Source organism: Rutidosis leptorrhynchoides, chromosome 4, assembly GCF_046630445.1.
Source record: "Rutidosis leptorrhynchoides isolate AG116_Rl617_1_P2 chromosome 4, CSIRO_AGI_Rlap_v1, whole genome shotgun sequence".
Lineage (NCBI taxonomy): Eukaryota > Viridiplantae > Streptophyta > Magnoliopsida > Asterales > Asteraceae > Rutidosis > Rutidosis leptorrhynchoides.
In genome coordinates, this window is record NC_092336.1 from 84,185,842 (window position 1) to 84,207,834 (window position 21,993).

General features: G+C 31.4%; 1 protein-coding gene across 4 annotated transcripts in view; it reads right to left on the reverse strand.

Moving 5' to 3' along the window:
• LOC139844349 (uncharacterized) overlaps positions 1–11,663 on the reverse strand; it is a 42,147-nt gene extending 30,484 nt beyond the window's left edge. For 3 of the 4 annotated variants that reach the window (XM_071834568.1, XM_071834567.1, XM_071834569.1), the window contains exons 1-2: positions 11,293–11,663; positions 10,548–10,708 (exon numbers count right to left, since the gene is read on the reverse strand). In XM_071834568.1, coding sequence (XP_071690669.1) covers positions 10,548–10,700 — 153 coding nt within the window. In that variant the 5' untranslated portion in view covers positions 10,701–10,708; positions 11,293–11,663. Of the gene's footprint in view, positions 1–10,305; positions 10,431–10,547; positions 10,709–11,292 lie in introns of all 4 variants that reach the window. The other variant, XM_071834570.1, reaches the window with a different exon arrangement.
• Positions 11,664–21,993: the final 10,330 nt, after the last annotated feature.

Genomic DNA, 21,993 nt, shown 5'->3' on the forward strand with positions numbered 1-21,993 from the left:
CATGAAGCCGGACGTCTACGATTAAGTCAACTAAACGAATTAGAAGAATTAAGACATGAAGCATACGAAAATTCGTTAATCTATAAAGAAAGAACGAAGAAATGGCATGATAAAAGAATCAGAAGTTCAAAAGAATTTAAAGAAGGAGACAGAGTTCTTCTTTTCAATTCACGATTCAAGCTATTTCCTGGAAAATTGAAATCAAGATGGTCTGGACCATTCATAGTCAAAAGAGTTTTCCCATACGGAACGATAGAATTGATAAATTCAAATGGGATTGAATTTAAAGTTAATGGTCACAGAGTTAAACATTACATACATGGTCCGATGGAAGTCGACAACGAAGTTAATCACAATTTCGACACCACAGCTAACTAAGTGTGGGGAGAATCAAGTCTTTAAAGGATAATATGTATTTCTGTTAGAGTTAGATTGTCTGTTTTCGTGTAGTTCTCGAAAATGGAACACGTATGGTCTTTCCCTAGCAGACCCTAAAGAACTAGTCTTCTCCCCCCATTCTGAATTTTTATTTTTTTTAGGTTTTTACGATATGAAGACTGCCTGTGAACTAAACCATGGTCTAATGCTACACGCTTTGATCACTAAAAGAAATAATGACATACTACCGAGCGAATTAGTATCAGTAATCAGAGAAAGAATGGACGGAGTTAGAAAAGGATCCAGATGCGAAGATAATAAGTTACAATTTGGTAAAGGAAAATCAAAATCCGCAGCGAAAAGAAGAGCACGACACCTAGAAAGATGTCACAAATGCGGAAAATGGTCACATGGAGGTAAATGTTCAAATAATCAAACCTATTCAAATACCGAATTTGTTACTTTATGCAGAGACGGACTGTTCATATGTTTAGAAGAAAAGACAATGAATGCTCGAGGTTACGCCTATGCAGCCATGGAAAACCAATTAAACCGACTATCTTATGAATATAATAGATCATATAACTAAGAAATCTATTTCACAGGTATGTCTGTACAGTTTTTATTTTTATTTTTATTTTTAACCTTTTGATAATGATAATAAACGCTAATTTGTTCGCTAAAAAGTATTAAATTGATATTAAATAAAATTAGGTTTGGCGACCGAAATTATTGATATCATTCAAAAATTTATTACATCACTGCGAAATTTAACGTTTATTCTTAAGGTATAAATATCTTTAAACAATCAACCCAAAATATTTCAAAAATTCGTCATAAGTTAAATTAGGTCTTGGAACCGAAATTACTTTACCGAAAAGAGGGGCGCATATTTTTGATAATATTTGATTGATTAAAGTGGGATAAAAAGACAAAAAGATTTTTAAATTTATTTTTACCATGTTTTTAAAATTAATATTTAAATCTTAAGTTAATATTGTAAACTTTGTAAAAACAATATATTTAAAATTGTAAATATTTGAAAAAAAAAATTAATATAAGTTTGGTGTGAATTTTTAATTTTTAAAATATAAAATTTTAATTTTATGCATTTCAAATTTTAAGTTTGGTGTGAATTTTTAATATTAATTTTGAATTTTATATTTAAGTTGTGTGAATTTAAAAACAAAAATTTACTTTATCTCATTAAGTTAAGAATATGATTTTTAAAATTCATCGTAAGTTGAAGACTAGGTCTTTGAACCGAAATTGCTTTACCCGAGGGAGGAACGAGAACTTTTATTATCATTATTTTTAATCTTTTTGATTTAAAGTATGCCAAAAAAATTAAAAAATCCAAAAATCTAAGCTTTTAAAACAATCGCTTGAAAATAACAAAATTTTAAAATTTTGTCGAGGGACAGACTAGGGCATCGTCCCGAAACGACCTCGTCCTAAAAAGAAACAAAATTTTTAAAATTTTATTTATTTATGTTTTAAAAGTATAAGATTTTATAAAAAAAAAAAAAAAAAAAAAAAAAAATACCTGGAATTTAACCCCATGCGAGTCGCATGGGGATGGGCATGAAACCATGCGACTCGCATGGCTAATAAAAACTGGCCAGGATCAAAATTCCAGTCGGCCTGCTCTTTTTCACAATAACACACATACACAAACACGAAAACTCTCCAAAACACTCTCAAAAATTCATCATTTTTCACCAAATTTCTTGCAAAACTTCACAACAATCATGCCTAGATTCAGTAGTCTCAACCCCTTCAGGAGAAAGGTAAAGATTTCACCCCTAATCTCTTTAAATTCGAATTTTTGTGTTCTTGAGCTAGAAAATTTATATTTTGATTTTGTTAAATTTAGGTGTAATTAGAGCTAAATTGTTGTTATATTATGCATGTATATCCTAGATAGAAGCTATTTAACATGAATTGAAGCTAAAAACTTCAAATTTTTAAGAATCTAGGGTTTGTGTTCTTGAGCAATTTGGGGCTTTTTGATATAAACAGGTTATGGCCGATTTTTGTCATGAATTGTTGCTCAATTAAGTAGTGTAACATGTTTAGGTAGTTAATTGATCCAAACTTTGAGCCTAAACATGTTTTTGAGAATTAAAGTGGACTTTTTAAGTCTAAAAATTCATGAACTTGGATAATTTGATATAAAGGCCATTTGAAACTTGTTTCATTGCTAGTAGTGATTATTTTGGAATGTTATTTGAGATAAATGCTTATGAACTTGATGTACATTTTTCGTATATGCTTATTTGACAAAGTGTAGACTTGACAAAAATATGAAAATGAGCACTAGTTTGATTTGAATGCAATGTAACAAGTGTTTAATTGTTATAATAATTATTGCTGACATGTTTAAGAGTTTAAATGTGATAAAACATTGTACACATTTTCGTATGTAAAAGTGTAGAATTGTTATTGTTAAGAAAATGTGTATAAAATGTGTTATGAATTGAACATGTCATCATAATTGTTTCAAGTTATTATTTTGCTAACACTAATGCATATTTGGATGCACAATTTTTGTGTTTAATGTGTTTTACAGAAAGCCGATACTGGAGGTTCAGGAGCATCATCGTCCAGGCAACCAGAGCCCGAACCGGAAATGTTTCATGAACAAGAACAACATATGCAACAAGAAGAAGAAGAACAGGAGGAGCAACATATTCCATATCACGATCAAGATCAATTATTCATGAATCAGTTTCGTCAATTCGCTCCACATCAAAGGATTCTGAGCTTAGACATTAATGAAGATCAGTTACACCCAAATCTGAGATTTGATCGATGTTGGATAGAGTATCCAGATTATCAAAAGAACATGCACATTCTCTACTTTAAGGTTGTTGAAATGCCAAGGGCAATTGACTGGGTACCTTTGGAAACAGTTGACCTTGCCGAACCGATTCGGGAATTATTGATGCAAAGGTATGGTAATTCTCAGTTTAACGATTGGATGCGCCTATTTTCCATTCGTAGAACCATATATAGGGAATGGTGTATAGAATTACTTAGTACTATTAAGTTAAACAGTGATGTTAGGAGGATAGATGATAGAAGCTTTATTAGATTTCTGTTAGGTGGACGCATGTACAGAATGTCCATGATAGATTTAGCTAGGGCCTTACAGATTTACACCCCTGCTGAACTTTTGAGCCCCGACTGTAATAGCCTGATTGCCCAAGGAGAAAGGGTAGATAGGGAATTTGATATTAACGCCATCTGGAGGCGTATGTCCCACTTTAATGAATTTCACGCCAGTGGAAATCATACATACTTAGATATAGACAGAGCTGAACTCCGGGTGATTCATAGATTCTTAGCAAACACAATTACACAAAGGGGAAGAAATAAGGAGAAATTGACCGTAAACGATTTGTTCTACCTCAAGTGTATTAGAGACCCGAGGAGTTTCGTTAACATTCCCTATTGTGTTGGTTATTATCTCGCTAATGTAGTTTCGGGGATGAAATCGGGGAGTATTATAGGTGGTGGTATTTTCATTACTCTCATTGGAGAGTATTTAGGTGTGGATAAGCACCAAGGGGGTCCAATGAACGAAATAGAGGACGGAGGTGAAACTATAAGTTCAAACCTTTATCACGGTGCAAGGGTATTATTGATGAGACGTGGTCGGGTATATCGATACGAGGGACCTCAGCGACAGGTAGAAAGAGGTTCGGATGATGAAATGGAAGAGGCGAACAACATTATAGGAGTTGTTCGGGAGACTGCTCTTGATTTAGGCGTTCGTATGGAGGATGAATACATGACGAACTATGATAGGCATATGCAGTACGAGGCATGGCAACGTCGGAATGACTACGAGCATTCCCGGCAACGAGAGCATGGCCGATGGGATTATCATCAGCGCCAAATTATAAGCCAGTTGCAGCCTGGCGAGATGTATTATCCGACCCGACCCGCATACTATCCCGCACATCAGCCAGAAATGAGACCACCCTATGATTCATATGATTATGACGCAGCATACCAGTTCACCTATAATCAGCCATGGAACCCGGACGCGAACATGAATTGGGATCCATATCCTAATTTTCCTCCTAACCCACCTCCTGATCAGTAGAGATAAGTTGGTAATTTTTATTTTTATTTTAAACACTTAACATTTTATTACGTTTATGTAATGTTTGATATTTTATTATTATTGTGTACTAATATTTTTCTTATAGTTTGAAAGTGGGATGCCAAAGTTCCATTTCAAATTGCATGTATGATTATATTTGTATTGTATGTATTCTCTTTTATGCACAAAACAGGGTAAAACAACGCATTTTCAAAGACTGGCATTAAGTTCAGCAAAAGCAACAAATTTTGACGACAAGATGAAAAATATATGTGAAATAGCAACAAGACGGAATGAACAAATGATGTGCACCATTTATCATTCAGCAAACAAACGCCAATATATTTGGAAACTTTGGTAAAAATTTAATCATTTTCACACAAATCACCCTCAATAATTTAAATTGTTACTGATTTCTTGCAAATGAGGGCATTGCAAGATCTTAAGTGTGGGAAGGGGTTAAATTCTTTCGGATTTTAAAATTTTTATATTAAATACTTGGTTACCATTAAAAATACTAGTAAAGCAGTAGTTGTATTAGAATCTAGTGCTCTCTGATAAAAAAAGAACAGCCCTAGTCTTATATACTAACTACCCAATTCTAGTAAATTTTTCAAAATTTTCAATTAAATGAATTCAAATCATGTTTATACATATTTATGAACGATAAAACTAGGTTTTAACACCGAAATTATTGTTACCTCGGAAAGGACATAAATTGAGAAACAAACTAAAATGTTAAAATTCATTTAAAATGGAATAGAGGACGATAAAAAGGAAAATAAAAGCCAAGTGTGGGAAAATTTACCAAATTATTTTAAACATATGTCACATATATCTGTAACAAATAACTGAAAATACTTTTGCTTTGGACTAAACTAAACTGTTTTACCCAATGAAAGAAAAGAAGAGATGGATCTACACGATGAATCAATTCCATCATTAAAAGGAAGTAAAGTCTTCCGAAAAAGACACGCGCTTCTTGATTTAGGTCATGAAGTTGTCGTCCAGACCAGCTGTAGGTTGACGAAAAATCTAGAAAAGTCATCACTAAAATCAGCAGGAAATCCACGGACCTCAGCATTAAACAGGGTCGCCAAGTGGTCAGATTTATCCTAACCATGAGAAGGATTTATCTCGTACAATGGGGAGGCACCATGCAAATTAGCTGGATAAGACTAATGAATCAGATTCCCAGAAAGGATAATCTCCTTAAAGATTAAAAATCAGCTTTTAAGACTGATATTACTCAATCCTAGAGATTGACCTTAAAGATTGAGAATTACAAACTCATGGAATTCAATGATATCTAAACTCGAGCTTGAACGAGAAAATATTTTGATCAAAAATACAAACCGATTTGTTTTCTGAAAACCCTATTTTCAATGCGTTCATTACCATTGAACGTAAAATCCTAGGAATTCACCTGGAATTCATTAGGTCACCTGAACTAAATCGGGTGTCAACCGTAAGAACGGTGGTTGCATAGCATGGTCAAAGACAGGACCTTGTGCCAGACCGAAAAATTATAAGGGTGAGCTTTTACTATTGCTCCTACCAAGGATAGTAATTGCGTCCGACACGTTGTAGACCATAATCAAAAGCATGTCACGGGACATTGCCTTAACAGTTGCTTGTTCAACGCTTTCCTTTACAACCGGACGGTAGTTTACCGAAAGGTAATATACGGGACAAGTAAACTGGACGTGTTGCTTTCCAAATACAAGGTTAGCAAGTGGGTGACACAAAACCGCAAGTTTTGAGCTAAAATTTTCAAATCTGAAACCCACCAAACCCACAAAAATATTTTGCAAACACCGGTAAAGGGTTATTCCGGAAAACTTATCTAGGGTAAAAACTAGATTTCAAAAGATCAAATGTTTTCATAAAGATCCAATTTCCTTAATGGATCTAAATTTTTATAGTCATGTGGGACTGTAAACCATATCGTTATTACCATTGTTTATACCGCCGTATAGAAATCACTGATGTACAAAGTATGAAGAATAAAGAAGTGATTCTAGTATTTCAAGACAATATTGCTTGAGGACAAGCAACGCTCAAGTGTGGGAATATTTGATAATGCTAAAAACGAACATATATTTCATAGCATTATTCCCCAAGAAAGACAAGATTTTAGTTGGTATTGTTCGATTTACAAGCAATATTCGTTTAAATATTAAAAAGTGAAGACAAAAGACAGATGCGACAAATTGAAGACAAAAAGGTCCAAAGAGCTAAAAAGTACAAGATACAACTAAAAAGGTTCGAAATATTGATGAGGAACGTCTCAAAATGACAAGAGTACAAGTTACAAGACGCAAAGTACACGATATAAAATAATACGCGAAGACGTCCGAAAATCCGGAACCGGGACCTGAGCCAAGAAGAAACGCCCGACGCAACGGACCAAAAATATCTAGTCTACTATGCACAAGAATATAATATAATATATATATATTTATATATAATTATATATTATATATATTATTATTATTATATTACGTCGGCAAGAAGAAAACAAAGCAATTTGGCTGGATCCAGGGTGGCCATGCGACTCGCATGGCCAGAGGCACAAATCCATGCGAGTCGCATGGAGTGAAAATATTGGTCAGGTCCTATATAAAGCCAGTTTTCTGCCGAGTTTTAAACATATAATTTTAATCTCTCTCAATATAAACGATATATATATATATATAATTTATATTTTAATTTTAATTTTAAATCCTAATAATAAGGGTATGTTAGCAAATGTTGTAAAGGTGTAAGTCGAAATTCTGTCCGTGTAACGCTACGCTATTTTTAATCATTGTAAGTTATGTTCAACCTTTTTATATTAATGTCTCGTAGCTAAGTTATTATTATGCTTATTTAAAACGAAGTAATCATGATGTTGGGCTAATTACTAAAATTGGGTAATTGGGCTTTGTACCATAATTGGGGTTTGGACAAAAGAACGACACTTGTGGAAATTAGACTATGGGCTATTAATGGGCTTTATATTTGTTTAACTAAATGAAAGTTTGTTAATGTTAATATATAAGATTTACAATTGGGCGTCCCTATAAATTACCATATACACTCGATCGGACACGATGGGCGGGGTATTTATATGTACGAATAATCGTTCATTTAACCGGACACGGGAATGGATTAATAGCCACTAGAATAATTAAAACAGGGGTGAAATTACATTCAAGGGTAATTGGTGTAATTGTTAACAAAGTAGTAAAACCTTGGTTTACACGCAGTCGATAACCTGGTGTATTCATTAAACAAAGTATTAAAACCTTGTTACAATTCGAATCCCCAATTAGTTGGAATATTTATCTTCGGGTATAATAATAATTTGACAAGGACACTTGCAATTTATATTTATGACTGATGGACTGTTATGGACAAAAACCAGACGGACATATTAAATAATCCAGGACAAAGGACAATTAACCCATGGGCATAAAACTAAAATCAACACGTCAAACATCATGATTACGGAAGTTTAAATAAGCATAATTCTTTTATTTCATATTTAATTTCCTTTATTTTATATTTAATTGCACTTCTAATTATCGCACTTTTATTTATTGTTATTTAATCGCACTTTTAATTATTGTACTTTTTAATTATCGCAATTTTATTATTCGCAATTTCATTATCGTTATTTACTTTACGCTTTAATTTAAGTCTTGTATTTATTTTATATTTTACATTAGGTTTTAACTGCGACTAAAGTTTTAAAATCGACAAACTGGTCATTAAACGGTAAAACCCCCCCCTTTATAATAATAATATTACCTATATATATATTTGTATTTTTATAAAAGTAAACTAATATAGCGTTGAGCTTTGTTTAAAGATTTCCCTGTGGAACGAACCGGACTTACTAAAAACTACACTACTGTACGATTAGGTACACTGCCTATAAGTGTTGTAGCAAGGTTTAAGTATATCCATTCTATAAATAAATAAATATCTTGTGTAAAATTGTATCGTATTTAATAGTTTTTCCTAGTAAAATAATAACTATTTTATATACACCTCGCTGCACATCAGTAATGATACGAATAAAAAAACGGGTCAGATTTATCGTCGTCGACCCAAGCAAATTGAAGGGCTGGATGGAAATTGAAAATAAGCCAAGGGGGTGAATGACAAATTAGTAGTTAGTTTATTTAGCAAGTATTATATCTTCCTGTCATTAAGAATGTATGATTGTGTTTCCATAAATAAAGTTACTTGTTGATCAAGTTGGAGATGATGATAAATAGGGTAGAGCGGAGCTGTTTAGGGGGAGAATTATTGAAGTATTAAGACATTAGGTCTTTGGGAGAGCCTACAATCTCGAACTGTAGGATATTTGTTTTCTTTTTATTACGTGTTTCTTTTTTTCATTAATAAAATCCAACTTGATTCGTATCACAAAGTTGATGACGATGACGGCCGCCAACCTTCTCCGTTCACGCCATTCCACCGCCATAGAATTTTTACTATAAATAGAGGTGCAAACCTCAGTTATAAACAAGGTTGTAAAACTCGCGACTCGGGGAGTACTCGGCCGGAGGTTTTTGAGGAGTAATCGGCGACTCGGGGAGAACTCGGAGGAGTACTCGGATGTTGACTTTTGTTGACTTTTCTAATATAACTAATTATTTTCAATATATATGTATAATATATCAAGTATGTTCATGTTATTTTGATTTTGTTAAACTTTAGGAACTTTTATTGTCATTTGCCAAAAGTAAAAGAAATTAATCTAAAGTGAATCTCTTATAGCTGTCAGTAAGTACAGGGCTGGTATTATATATAAAAATATATAAATATAAATATAAATAAAAATATAATATAATTTAATAATTATAATATATATTTAAATATAAATAATGGTATATAATATGCCTAGAAAATAGATGGAGTACAGATTTAAGCAACGTACAGAGTAACTTCTCTCTCTCTCTCTCTCTCTCTCTCTCTCTCTCTCTCTCTCTCTCTTATCTTCTCCACAAAAAACTTTAATAAAATTCAAAAAGTCACAGCAGATTTAAGCAACTTACGGCCTACTTTGTGACCGGTTTCAACTTGTTTCCTTCCTCTCTCATCTTCTTTTCTTTCAACTTGAATCTTGACTCTGACTTTTAAGTTATAACCAACCAGCATTTTCATTTAGTTTTGAAATATAACTTTAGATATATTTTGTTTCCACCAAAAATATTAGATTTTCTTCCTACCAAAATTATTAGATTTTCTTCTTATGCTTTGATTATTATAAAGTTCTAAATCGTTGGTCTAGTAACTGAGAACATGTTCGATGTTTTGAGTCGTGATAATAGTGCATCCGGTAATTCAAGTCGCTAATTCCAGAATTTTGAAACTTAACTAAATGAACCTAAAAAACTTAAACCCCACCATAATCAAACTCGACTAAAGCTTGAACTAAACTAACTAAAACTAATAACCACTAAAACAAAACTCAACCAAACTTGAATTATATGTTATGATTAATTCGTATGCTCAAATCAGGAAGTGATTTATACAATTTGGATGTATATATTTTTAAATCCAAACCTTAGTTAGTCCTATGTTAATATTTGTAAAGCAAACATAACAATGTTAGTTTACTAATATGTATGAATAATACTTTACAAATGTTTATGTATTTTTATCATTTGATTTAAATTTATTTATTTCATATACGTTTTTTTATATTATATATTTTCATATTATTATGAAACAGGACAGTTATTTTTTCATAACTGGATTGAATTTACGAGAATCGAATCAATATTATATGGCCCGGTTCTTGGTCCGACTTTTACCTATAAAATGGGACTCGGGATGGAACGGAACTGAGTTAGTTTGGTCCGGCCCCGTACCATGCACAGCCCTAACAGTTATCAATCATCTTTTGAAGGGTCCACCGTCAAGAGGGGGTTTCTAGAACCTACAATCTCAATATCAACTCATGCACTAAAGTTGCAAAAGTAGTAAAACCAATTTATCATAAGATAACATAGCTATCTGCAGGCAATATAACCAATTAGTGTGAAATGACACAAACCTGAGCTGCAACAGTGTGAGAACGTGTTGGAAACAGCCTAGTAATGCAGGCGGTATTAAAACCATGTTCAGACAACCCTATCGTAGCTCGAAGACCAGCACCTCCAGCTCCAACCACAACCGCATCATACGTATGATCAACTATTGTAAACATCCCACGTTCTATTTAAGAATCAAACACACACACACACACACACATCACGCAGATTAGATATCAAAAGTCTTGTTGTAGCAATCATTACATAAAACACCAAATCTATTAACAATCTATCAACAAATTTGCAAATCAATTAAGCCAAGAAAGAATGAATCACAAATAACTAGTGGTAACGATCCAGTAATTAAATGTATAATAGCATGATTACAAATATTTAAAGTTATAAGATGATAGTAATAAGGTCAATACAAAATAGGAACTCTAATACAAACAAAAACTGAACGAACTGCAAGCAGTTAGATAGAAACATTATACATCAATTTAATCAATTGAACTGAAATAATACAACAAAATAATGATAGTAATTAGACTACAAACAAGACTATATAAAGATACAAAATTTATACATATAGGAGCATATATCACTTGCAATTCAAAAGCTCATATTCAAAACTACGATTCAACATAATAACCAATAAATTATTGTGAAATTAATAAAATGTCCAACGATTATAACTATCACAAAAATAAACTGTCTGTATATACACTTGCATAATACGAGTGTAAACAAGACGAATAACATAATTACCATAATAAACGGAGAGGTGCGCTTAAGATGAGGTACTGTTTTCAGGGAAGGAGATTAGGTATTAGGGTTTCAGTATCATTCTCTTCTTGATTATTAACTTCTCACTGGTCTTCTTTTTCTTTTCTTTTTTTTCAATTCGACTTCTTCATCAACAATCATAACTTCATTTCTTGTTTTTTAGCCATTAAAATCAATCAATAAATGTATGAATTTAAAGCTCCTAGTTGACTCTCCACGTTTTCTGAATCAACTTGAATGTTCATATGGGAAGATATATACAATCACAAAAGATTTTAAAAACCCTAATTAGTGAAAATATGATATCGGTTTGAAATTTGGGGGTGAGTAGGTGATAGTGAATGATACTGAAAATTAAATATGAAAAAATGGTGTTGACTTGGTTGATATTTTTTGAGATGAAAATTTTGTGGGATAAAAACTTAAAATGATGGATACGAAATTTGGGGAAAATTTTAGGGATTTTGAATTCTATAAACTGTTTTAGCGGGATTTATATTTCTCCCACTAAATTTTCATAAATTAAACCAAACTCTAACAACATAGGTCGATATTAAATTTTGGTATTTTTAAATATAGTATTTTCTTGGTATCAAATCTACTATCTCCAACAAAAAACTCACTAAGAAAGAAAAAAAAAATGACTATCACATGTATTTTTTTTGTTAATTTTACAGTTTTTCCTCAATTCGTACAGAGTAATACACAACCACTACTCCCAACCAAGGTCGTAAAAGACGCGAGACAAAGTCGATACGATCAGGACCTTGGAGCATTGCAACGGTAAAGACAGGGTCGGGACGGGTCAAGACGGATGTTGACTAACATTGACTTTCTATATATATTTCAAACATAGACATTGATGACTATATAAAATTACAGGCAAATATCTATGTTTAATTTGAATAAATGACTTTAATTTGAAATTATGTTTATGTTTATACTATATATATATATATATATATATATATATATATGTGTGTGTGTGTGTGTGTGTGTGTGTGTGTGTGGAGAGGAACCACAGAGAACTAAGAGTTGAAGAGAATTTAGAGAACTCACAACATATGAATACACATGTACCTATTTTTTGAAAAAAAATCGTTCCGAATTTTTTTTTTTAATTCTACGTCAGCGCAGACTGACTGTCACGTGTCAGTCTGCGCTGACGTGGCAGTCAGTCTGCGATGACGTGGAATTAAAAAAAATAGAAAAAAAATCCTGAATTTTATTTTTTTGAGAATTAAATATTTTTTTAGTCTGTGAGCAGATTGAAAAAAAAAATAAAAAAACTTTTTTTAATGTGTATGCAGATTGAAGGTAAATTTGTGTGCAGATTGAAGTTTAATCTGTGTAGATTAGAGGTCAATATGTGAGTTCTATGGGTTCTCTCCCACTCTTAGTTCATATATATATATATATATATATATATATATATATATATATATATATATATATATATATACATATATATATATATACACATATATATATATATACACATATATATATATATATAGTCAACGTTGGTTAAAATTAATGTCGACCATTTTTAAAAGTTTTTAACGTTTTTTACTATTGTTTAATCGTTGACCTTTTTTTAACTATTTTTAGATTTATTGCAACGGTACAAAAATAAATTCATTGTGACGGTTGTCTCGATCATTTTAGATTTAACCATATTTATGTTTATTAAAGTTTGATTTTCTAATATTGTACTCCGTAATATTATGTAGATAAAATATCGACAGACAAGATTTCTTGGACTGTCTATGAGCGTCTCCCACGAAAAGTAACGTCAAAATAGTGTATTTGGCTGCTAAGTGAAATCAAAGTCACTCCTAAATATTTTCATTTACATTTAATAGTATATTCACAATTGTACCACTAATATATATGTAAACTAATAGCATACTAATTTGGGTCATTGACAACATATTAGTTAGGGTCTCTTTACTTTTGGATTAATGGCAGTCCGATGGTGGTTTGGTAGTGGTCTGGTGGTGCTTCTATTTTTCGTTAGTGGTCTGTTGGTCCAGTAATGGTCAATTGGTGATTCAGCGGTGGTGGTCGTTGATCTGATGGTGGTTCAGTGGTTGTATTGGTTGTCCGATGGTGCATTAGTAGAGGTCCGTTAAATCTCTCATGGTGGTGTGGTTGTCTAGTGGTGGTCCGATGGTGGTTTGGTTGTTCGGTGGTGGTACAGTTGCCCACGGGTGGACAAGTGGTAGTTCGGTTGTTCAATGGTGGTCCATTGGGGGTCTAATGGTCTATTGGTGGTTCGGTAGTCTAGTGGTTGTCTATTGATCTGGTGGTGGTATATTGCTCCGCTGGTGGTTTGGTGGAGGTATGTTGCTCTGGTGGTGGTCTATTGCTCCGTTGGTGATCCATGTAAACTGACTTAGTGATAGGTTTGGTTTTGTCAAATTTGACTCGGTTATTGGCTCTCAAAATAATACTTTAAAACCGAATAATTCACCTAAGTATACTGGTTGCTTACTGTTATGTTTTGTTGGTTTTTTGGTAATTAGTTTGTAGTTTGAATTGGTTTTATTGTATCGATGAGTAGAACGCATTCTAGGTTCAAACAGATCATGTGATCCCTAAAACGTGTAGACCAACAGAGACACACTGACTTTGTGTTGCCTTTGAAAGCCCACCAACCCACCCTCAAAGGGCTGATGTCGTTCGATCTATTTCTTTGTAACTCAACCAAATATTAGATCTTATATATATATATATATATATATATATATATATATATATATATATATATATATATATATATATATATATATATATATATATATATATATATATATATATATATATTGGCATCGAATCCTCTCATTTACCACTCAAAGGATATCAGAGGCACAACCTTTGGAGAAAACTCCCCTCAGAATTTAAACATGCACCTATTTTTTCAATGATACATGCTCACAAATAACTGAGTCTTTTTACCACTCAACTAATAGTTCGATGGTTATATATATATATATATATATATATATATATATATATATATATATATATATATATATATATATATATATATAATTCGGCATGGTGCTCACTAAATATCCATAATATCTAACAAAGTCGAGTATATATATATAAAGGGGCGGATCCAGAATTTTGAATTAGTGGGGTTACTAAATAATTCAAAAATATATCACATATAGAAGTTAAATTGAGAAAACATAAAAAAAAAAATTAAGTTAAAAATTTTGAATTAGTGGGGTTACTAAATAATTCTAAAATATATCACATATAGAAGTTAAATTGACAAAAAATAAAAAAAAATAAAAAAATAAATTAAGTTAACATCTAGTACAGATTTGCCCTACGATATTTCTTTCGTTGAAAACGATTTATGATTGATTCGTCTTTAACATTAGTAAGTGTTTCTCTAATTTTACAAGTTTCATTGCCGAAAAATACATATCGACCGTTGCTGTTGCAACGGACAAAAACCACGCAGACTTTATTAATTGATAAACACAACAATATAAAAGAATTTTCAATTTCAACCGTCAATCAAACAAGATTTTGATTTCATCTCTTTGATTATGGTCATAGTGGAACATTTATGTTTCGCATATGGGATCTCAAAGAATATTGTTTATATTTTTTTGTCACTAAAGGATTAGAGCTAAGTTTGATTAATTAATTACTACTTTAAAAACGCCTACCACTAAAATTTAAAATAATACGTATGAAAATAAGTAAATTATTAGTTGCTTCATCTCTCTACTTTGTCATTTACTATGGTCCAATTATAATTTATAAAATACTTTACTGTATATATTTTTTTTTTTTCAAAATTATATTGGAACTAAAGACCATATATTTTCGCCAAAAAAATGTGTGGGAATTTTTCCCTCTTTATTTTAACAAAACATTTTCACATTCACACATATTATTTGATGTATTTTTCCCTCAGCATATTAGTAAACTGAATTATACAAAATATTCACTTAAACCATTTTCATTTTGGTAATTTCTTATAAAATTCACGCACCGCTCATTTTGATTCAGAACCTATCATGTAAGGGTTCTCATGAAAATACCTAAATCGTTGGCATTTGAAATTGAGGTGGCGTCATCCGAGTGTGATTCGTTTTGCTCACGATTTACAATATTTCGTTATATGGTTATCATGTAAGTTATTGAATAACTATGGATTATATTATTATTGTTTGAATACACAAATTTATGAGATTTGTGTGCAATTGAATATGAGAGGTTTCTTGTTCAATTCATTTGACCTGTTTTTAGTGAATTTAGTTGCTTAGATTTTCGTCCAAATCAATAAGAGACTCAACTTGTTCGACAATTACCAACGTTGTGCAAAATGGAGCGCATATATTTGGGATACCCAGATTCCATCGTAAGGGGCCAAGGGGGTCTGCGGAATCATATGGTCAACATCAGGCTCGTGCTTAAATTTAGTGAACGCAAGCTTATCTTTTTATACTTTGAGTTCACGTAACAGGTAAACGAACAGTCTGCAATGTTCATTTGCAGTTTACTGGCATGAAATCACACTGGTAATGTCTTATTCGTGGATTGATTATGTGAACTGCTTTCATCTATGAAATATCTTTTTGTCAAGTTGCTTAAAACAAGTGATTTGGTGAATTGCTTTCACTTTTGAAATATCTAATTTCATTAATAAATTCGATCTGATCATCATTAGATTTAGGTATAGGGATTATCGTTTAATTCTACGAATGTGAAATTAGTGTTCTTATCATTGATTCTGAAAATGATAATGATTTTGGTTATGTATGCTACATAATATAAATAAGAGAACAAAATTTGTAGTACAAGATTTGAATTACAAAATTTGTAGGTAAAGACTGATTTGTCTACCTTAAATAAATTGATTCGTAAACGAACAACCGGTATGTTAATCCTTTGAGTATGTTATCTTTTTGTTACAACATTTTGAGTTACATTGTGAATGTCAATCGGATGTTTCATTTAATTTTTTTTTTACATAAAAATCAAAGTGCATAAACGTTATAATTTGGCTAAGTGTTTAGCTCGGTATTTATATAAGAGCTTGGGGAAGAAACATAATGCTGCTGTTTGTGGTGGGGCCTATATAACCCAGTTAGCTCTAGGTTTAGGGGATACTACTGAGAGTGATATACTTTCTTTGACAGAGTTGGCAACTACGACCTATTTTGATGAAGCACATTTAGTAAATCTAGAGATAATAGAAAACAAAAACTGTTATGGTGACAATAAAAGTGATGCAACGAAAGAAAAAGTTATTGTCAACAATGAAGCTATCCAAGATCCACGATTCAGTTGTTTGGAAAATGATTTAGGTTGAACAAATAAGGCGTTACATTTTTTTATATCAACAACTAGGTCATTCTATTGCTCCCCGTCCTTCCTTTGGTCGTGCACCCGGTCCTTCATCAGGTCATGCTATTGGTCAATCTGCCCGTAAATTCACAAAATCAACTGCTACTCGTTTTTAACTTACGGTACTTCCATTGGGTCGTCTTCAGGTAATTCTAGTGTCTTGTAATCAACTGGTGTTCATTTTGGTTACTGTTTTATAACTAGTAGAATACTTTGGAACTACTGTGTTTTGAATATTTTGTTTACTATCCGAATTATATGTTGTCTGATCTTGTTATATAAGTTGTAGTTGTATATGATGTATTATGATGTAATTTGAGTTGTAATTTGGGTCTTGTTTTATACAACTGACAAGTTGTATAAAATTCAGATACACAGGTGATGTCTTTTTTTAACAATTCAGGACATCAATTAATACATCATAATAAAACTCAGATATAATAAAATTGATGGGTCTTGTTTTAACAATCTGATGTAATCTGATCGAGTTGTAATTTGGGTCTTGTTATTTGGATCGACATCAATTTTATATATGTACCATCCGGATTATAAGATACGTATGACATCATTCAGTTGTAATAAAACTCAGATACACAACAGGTTTCAACAGTTTTATCTCCTAACAAGTTGCTAATGGATAATACCAATGCTAGATATCCGAATTTTTCAGAAACCTCTATAACAAAATTGATTAAAATCTTAACGGGAATTGTCACAATCTTAACATGAGTTGTCAATGTAAGGTATTTTATATCCATAATTTTATGATTTTAAAAATGTGTAAACGGATAGATCATCGAATTCGATTCTTATAACTCCTTTTTATAATATTAAGACACAAAAAACTCATCTGTGTTATTAAAAAATCAACGTTTCTAAATGCTTACATTGATATGACTTACATATCAAATCTCTTACTATGTTTTGATGTAATACGACATTCACAAACAAATGTCCTATGATAGTATATTTAATATGATTTTTATATAAGGTGTCCTATTAAATTAACACGTAATGTGACACTAAACCGTTAAATGTCTTATAAAGTCTTATTTAATGTGTCACTATTAAAGTGTCTTGTGAAATCATATGATAATTGAGACCGAAAAGAACTAAAAGTGTACTAATATTTACAATGATACGACATAAGTATGACATGTCCTATTAGCTTAAAAAATGATACTACTCAGACAAATAAATGTCCTATGATACTATATTTAATATGACTTTTATATAAGGTGTCATATTAAATTAACACATAATGCGACACTACACTGTTAAATGTCTTATAAAGTACCACTTTATGATTCACAATTAAAGTGTCCTATGAAATCATATGATAGTTATGACGCCAAAAACTATAAGTGTCCTAAAAATTGACAATGATACGACATAAGTATTACATGTCCTATTAGCTAAATATATAATACGACTAGGACAAATAAATGTCCTATGATAGTTTATTTCATATGACTTTTATATAAAGTGTTTATTGAATTAACACATAATGTGACACTAAACCGTTAAATGTCTTATAACAAAATATTTAATGATTCATAATCAAAGTGTTCTATGAAATCATAGATAATTATGACCTCAAAAACAAAAAATGTCCTATTAAAGAATTTAAGAGTCCTATTATATATACTATAATACGACACACAAATAAATGTTTTATAAAGAGTATATTTCATATGACCGTCATATCATGTGTCCTATTATTCTACCAAATAATATGACACACTCATCTAAATGTCTTATAAAGTCCCTTTATATGGTATACAATTTAAATGTCCTATTATATCATATTAACTATTATCATAATTGTGACCCCAATAACTAATTCGTCCTAATAACCTACATTTATAGGACATATGTACAAAATGTCCTATTATGCTACAATATAATAAGACTATCTGAAATAAATGGCCTCTAAACGTATATTTTATATGACGTTCATAACAAGTGTCCTATTACATAAATACATAATGAGACATTAACAAATAAAGGTCTTATAAGTTCCTCTTTTGGGATCCACTTTCTAAGTGTCCTATGGAAATACTTGATGATAGGACACAAATAAATAATGTGTCCCAGAAAAGAGCTCTTTAGGACCCCACTCTAAAAAAGTATATCATAATGGGACCATAAATATCGTCTGGTCCTATCTAAGTAGATTTTACGACCTTATTTTACTAGGTCCTAGAAAAAAAGGTCCTATATTCCCACTTTTGTTGTAGTGGAAAGTTTTGAATGGGATTGGAGGTTTCTTTTGAACAGATTGCTTAATTGAGTGGCTAAATCATGGTTTGCTGAATCGGCAAATTGGGTATGGCTACTGTCTTCTCTAGACACTGTAACCCCCAATCAAATGGTAGATGATTTGAGTAAAAAATGTGTATCTTGATCAAGAGATCGATACCGTAAGCTCTGATACCATGTTTAAAGTATTTGATACAATAGAATTGATTTCTTACAATCTGATAAGTGTTCTTATATACAATAAATCCTACAACAGCTATTTCTATTCTTGGTTAGGCTCCATTTGTCTTTTGGAACCACCAATACAAATAAGGGAAAGTTGTTGTCTAGTATACTGCTTTTTAGCCGTTTACTTGTTTGGTCTTGAGCAACATGTGATCTTCTAAAACGGGAGACGATGAAGTTGACAACTTCTGATCCCAAAGTCAACTTACCTCAAAAGGTAATTGTTGACTGATTTGCTTTATTCTAACACAAGTAAGTATTCTTTAATGTTCATGTTTTATGTGATTACATGTTCAATTGATCTTGTAGAATGATAAATTAATCAACATGTGGTATCATGAGCGATTAAGAACATGTAATCCATGTATTGATGTTATGTGTGAATCGTTAAAGCAAATCTTAATTGACCGTCTGATGATATGATTTTAGATTCATTACTTATATAACAATCTTCTATATATCTATAAGAATTGAGTTCCATAAAATTAAGTATGGTCTATTAAATACATTTTCACCTCTCTTTAAATTTATTATTGGTAAAAAAGGTAGAAAGGTTATTACAAAATATGTATTGAATAATGGTAAAAAGTAGATTAGAGTCTCTATATTAATTATTAATTATTAATTATTAATAAAGTATTAAATAACAATTAATACATTTAATTTAATAAATAGAAAATTCAAGAACCTTTTATATCTATAAGAATTGAGTTCCAGAAAACTAAGTATGGTCTATTACATACATTTTCACCTCTCTTTAAATTTATCATTGGTAAAAAGGTAGAAAGGTTATTACAAAATATGTATTGAATAATGGTAAAAAGTATATTTGTGTCTCTACATTAATTATTAATTATTAATTATTAATTATTAATTATTAATTATTAATTATTAATTATTAATAAAGTATTAAATAACAATTAATACATTTAATTTAATAAATAGAGAATTCAAGAAACTTTTATTATAATTACAAACTTTTCATTTTCTTGCAATGATTAATGATCAGTTACATAAAATGATTAAAGGAGATTGTTTTATATAAATTGGTTCATAATCATTTTACTGTTAAAGTTGTCTGTTATACTATTTTGATATTGAAATGCTTCCATTAGAGTACATTTAACCATTTTTTCCCTTTTTCATCATTCATCATGTTCTATTAATGAAACCTTAGTATAAAGAGGAGACATGTAATTAGTCTTGCGTATTATTGTGTTATAGATTTGTATTCATCATTATTGCCATCATATGCAAAACGTAAGCTCTTCAAATTTTATTTGTTCACTTTCGATATACATATTATCACTGTGTATATATTTGTATTCATCATCATCGTCATCACATAAGAAACATAAGCTCTCTTTAGTATTCACACTTTCAATCAATTTTATTTGTTCATGATATACATATTATTATTGTGTTTTAGATTTGTATTAATCATCATCGTCATCATGTAGAAAACGTAAGCTCTTTAGTCCTCATACTTTCGATCAATTTTATTTGTTCATTTCGATATCAATATTATTAATGTCTTTCTGAACCTTTTTTATATATTTTATTTGTACATTATTGTGTTTTCACTTTCGATCTACATATTATTATTGTGTTTTAGATTCGTATTCATCATCATCGTCGTCATTATATGCAAAATGTAAGTTCTTCAATCCTCATAATTTTATCTGACTTTTGATATACATATTGTAACACCCCGTTTTCCTCATACATGGTCTAAAGGTACGCATTTTTACCTTGTAAATGTTTAATATTAACCGCGATCAATTGTGTATAGTTTAAAGTGTTTATCGCGAAAGTTGTGTTATTTTCCTATATTTTGAAGCTCGAATGTTATCGCGGGTTATAAAGGTTGTGGGTATAAGTTCGATTGGTTAAAAGTGCAAGAAAATGTCCAAAAATTGAAGTTTAGAATGTGTGAGGCGCGCTAGTTAGGGTGTGAGGCGCGCACGTATGAAGAAAATGCAATCAGTCAAAAATTACACTAGGTGCGCGGGGCGTACTTTCATGTGCGCGGCTCACAGAATTTACACTTGGTGCGAGGGGCGCGCATTATAGTGTGCGCGGCTCACACAAATTACACTTGGTGCGCGGGGCGTGTATTATAGTGTGCGCGGCACGCACACCCCTGAATCAGCACACCTTTTTATTTTGTAATTTAAAAGAAGGGTATATTGGTCTTTTCCCTTATGGACTGTTTTGGAGACTTAAGGGCTGATTCAACCTTATCCTAATTCATTTAACACTTTGTTAACTACATCCCATTCAATTTTATAGAGAGAGAGAGAGAGAGAGTTAGGGTTTAGTGAGAGAGAGCTTACTTGGAGAAGAAGGAGACCAAATCTCACCCAAGTCCAAGTTTTAAAGTTGTTCCCTACGTCTCTAGCTACGATTTGATAGTGTTGGTAAGTCTTAACTCTATGTTTTGAGTTTTAATTGATTTATGGCTAGGGTTGGTTCATTTGGAACTTGTAAGACCTATTTGGGAGTTAAATGGGTGAATTTGGGTTATATTAATTTAAGGAAACCTAAATGGTGTTAATCTAGGGTTTGATAATGTAAATTGAGTTTTGTAAGTGTTAATTGTGTTGTTAGTCACTAATACACTTGTTAAATGATGAAAGTTTTGTTAATGGGTTCAAGTTTGACCAAAATATAAGTCTAAGTGTTAAAATGGGCCAAATGGGTAATGGTTGACCTAATTGGGTGAGATGGGTATGAAATACCCTAAGTTTTGTGTTAGTTGGTGTTAGTAGACTTTAATCACTAGCTTTTAGTAACTAATGGTGAGTCTTGGCCTTA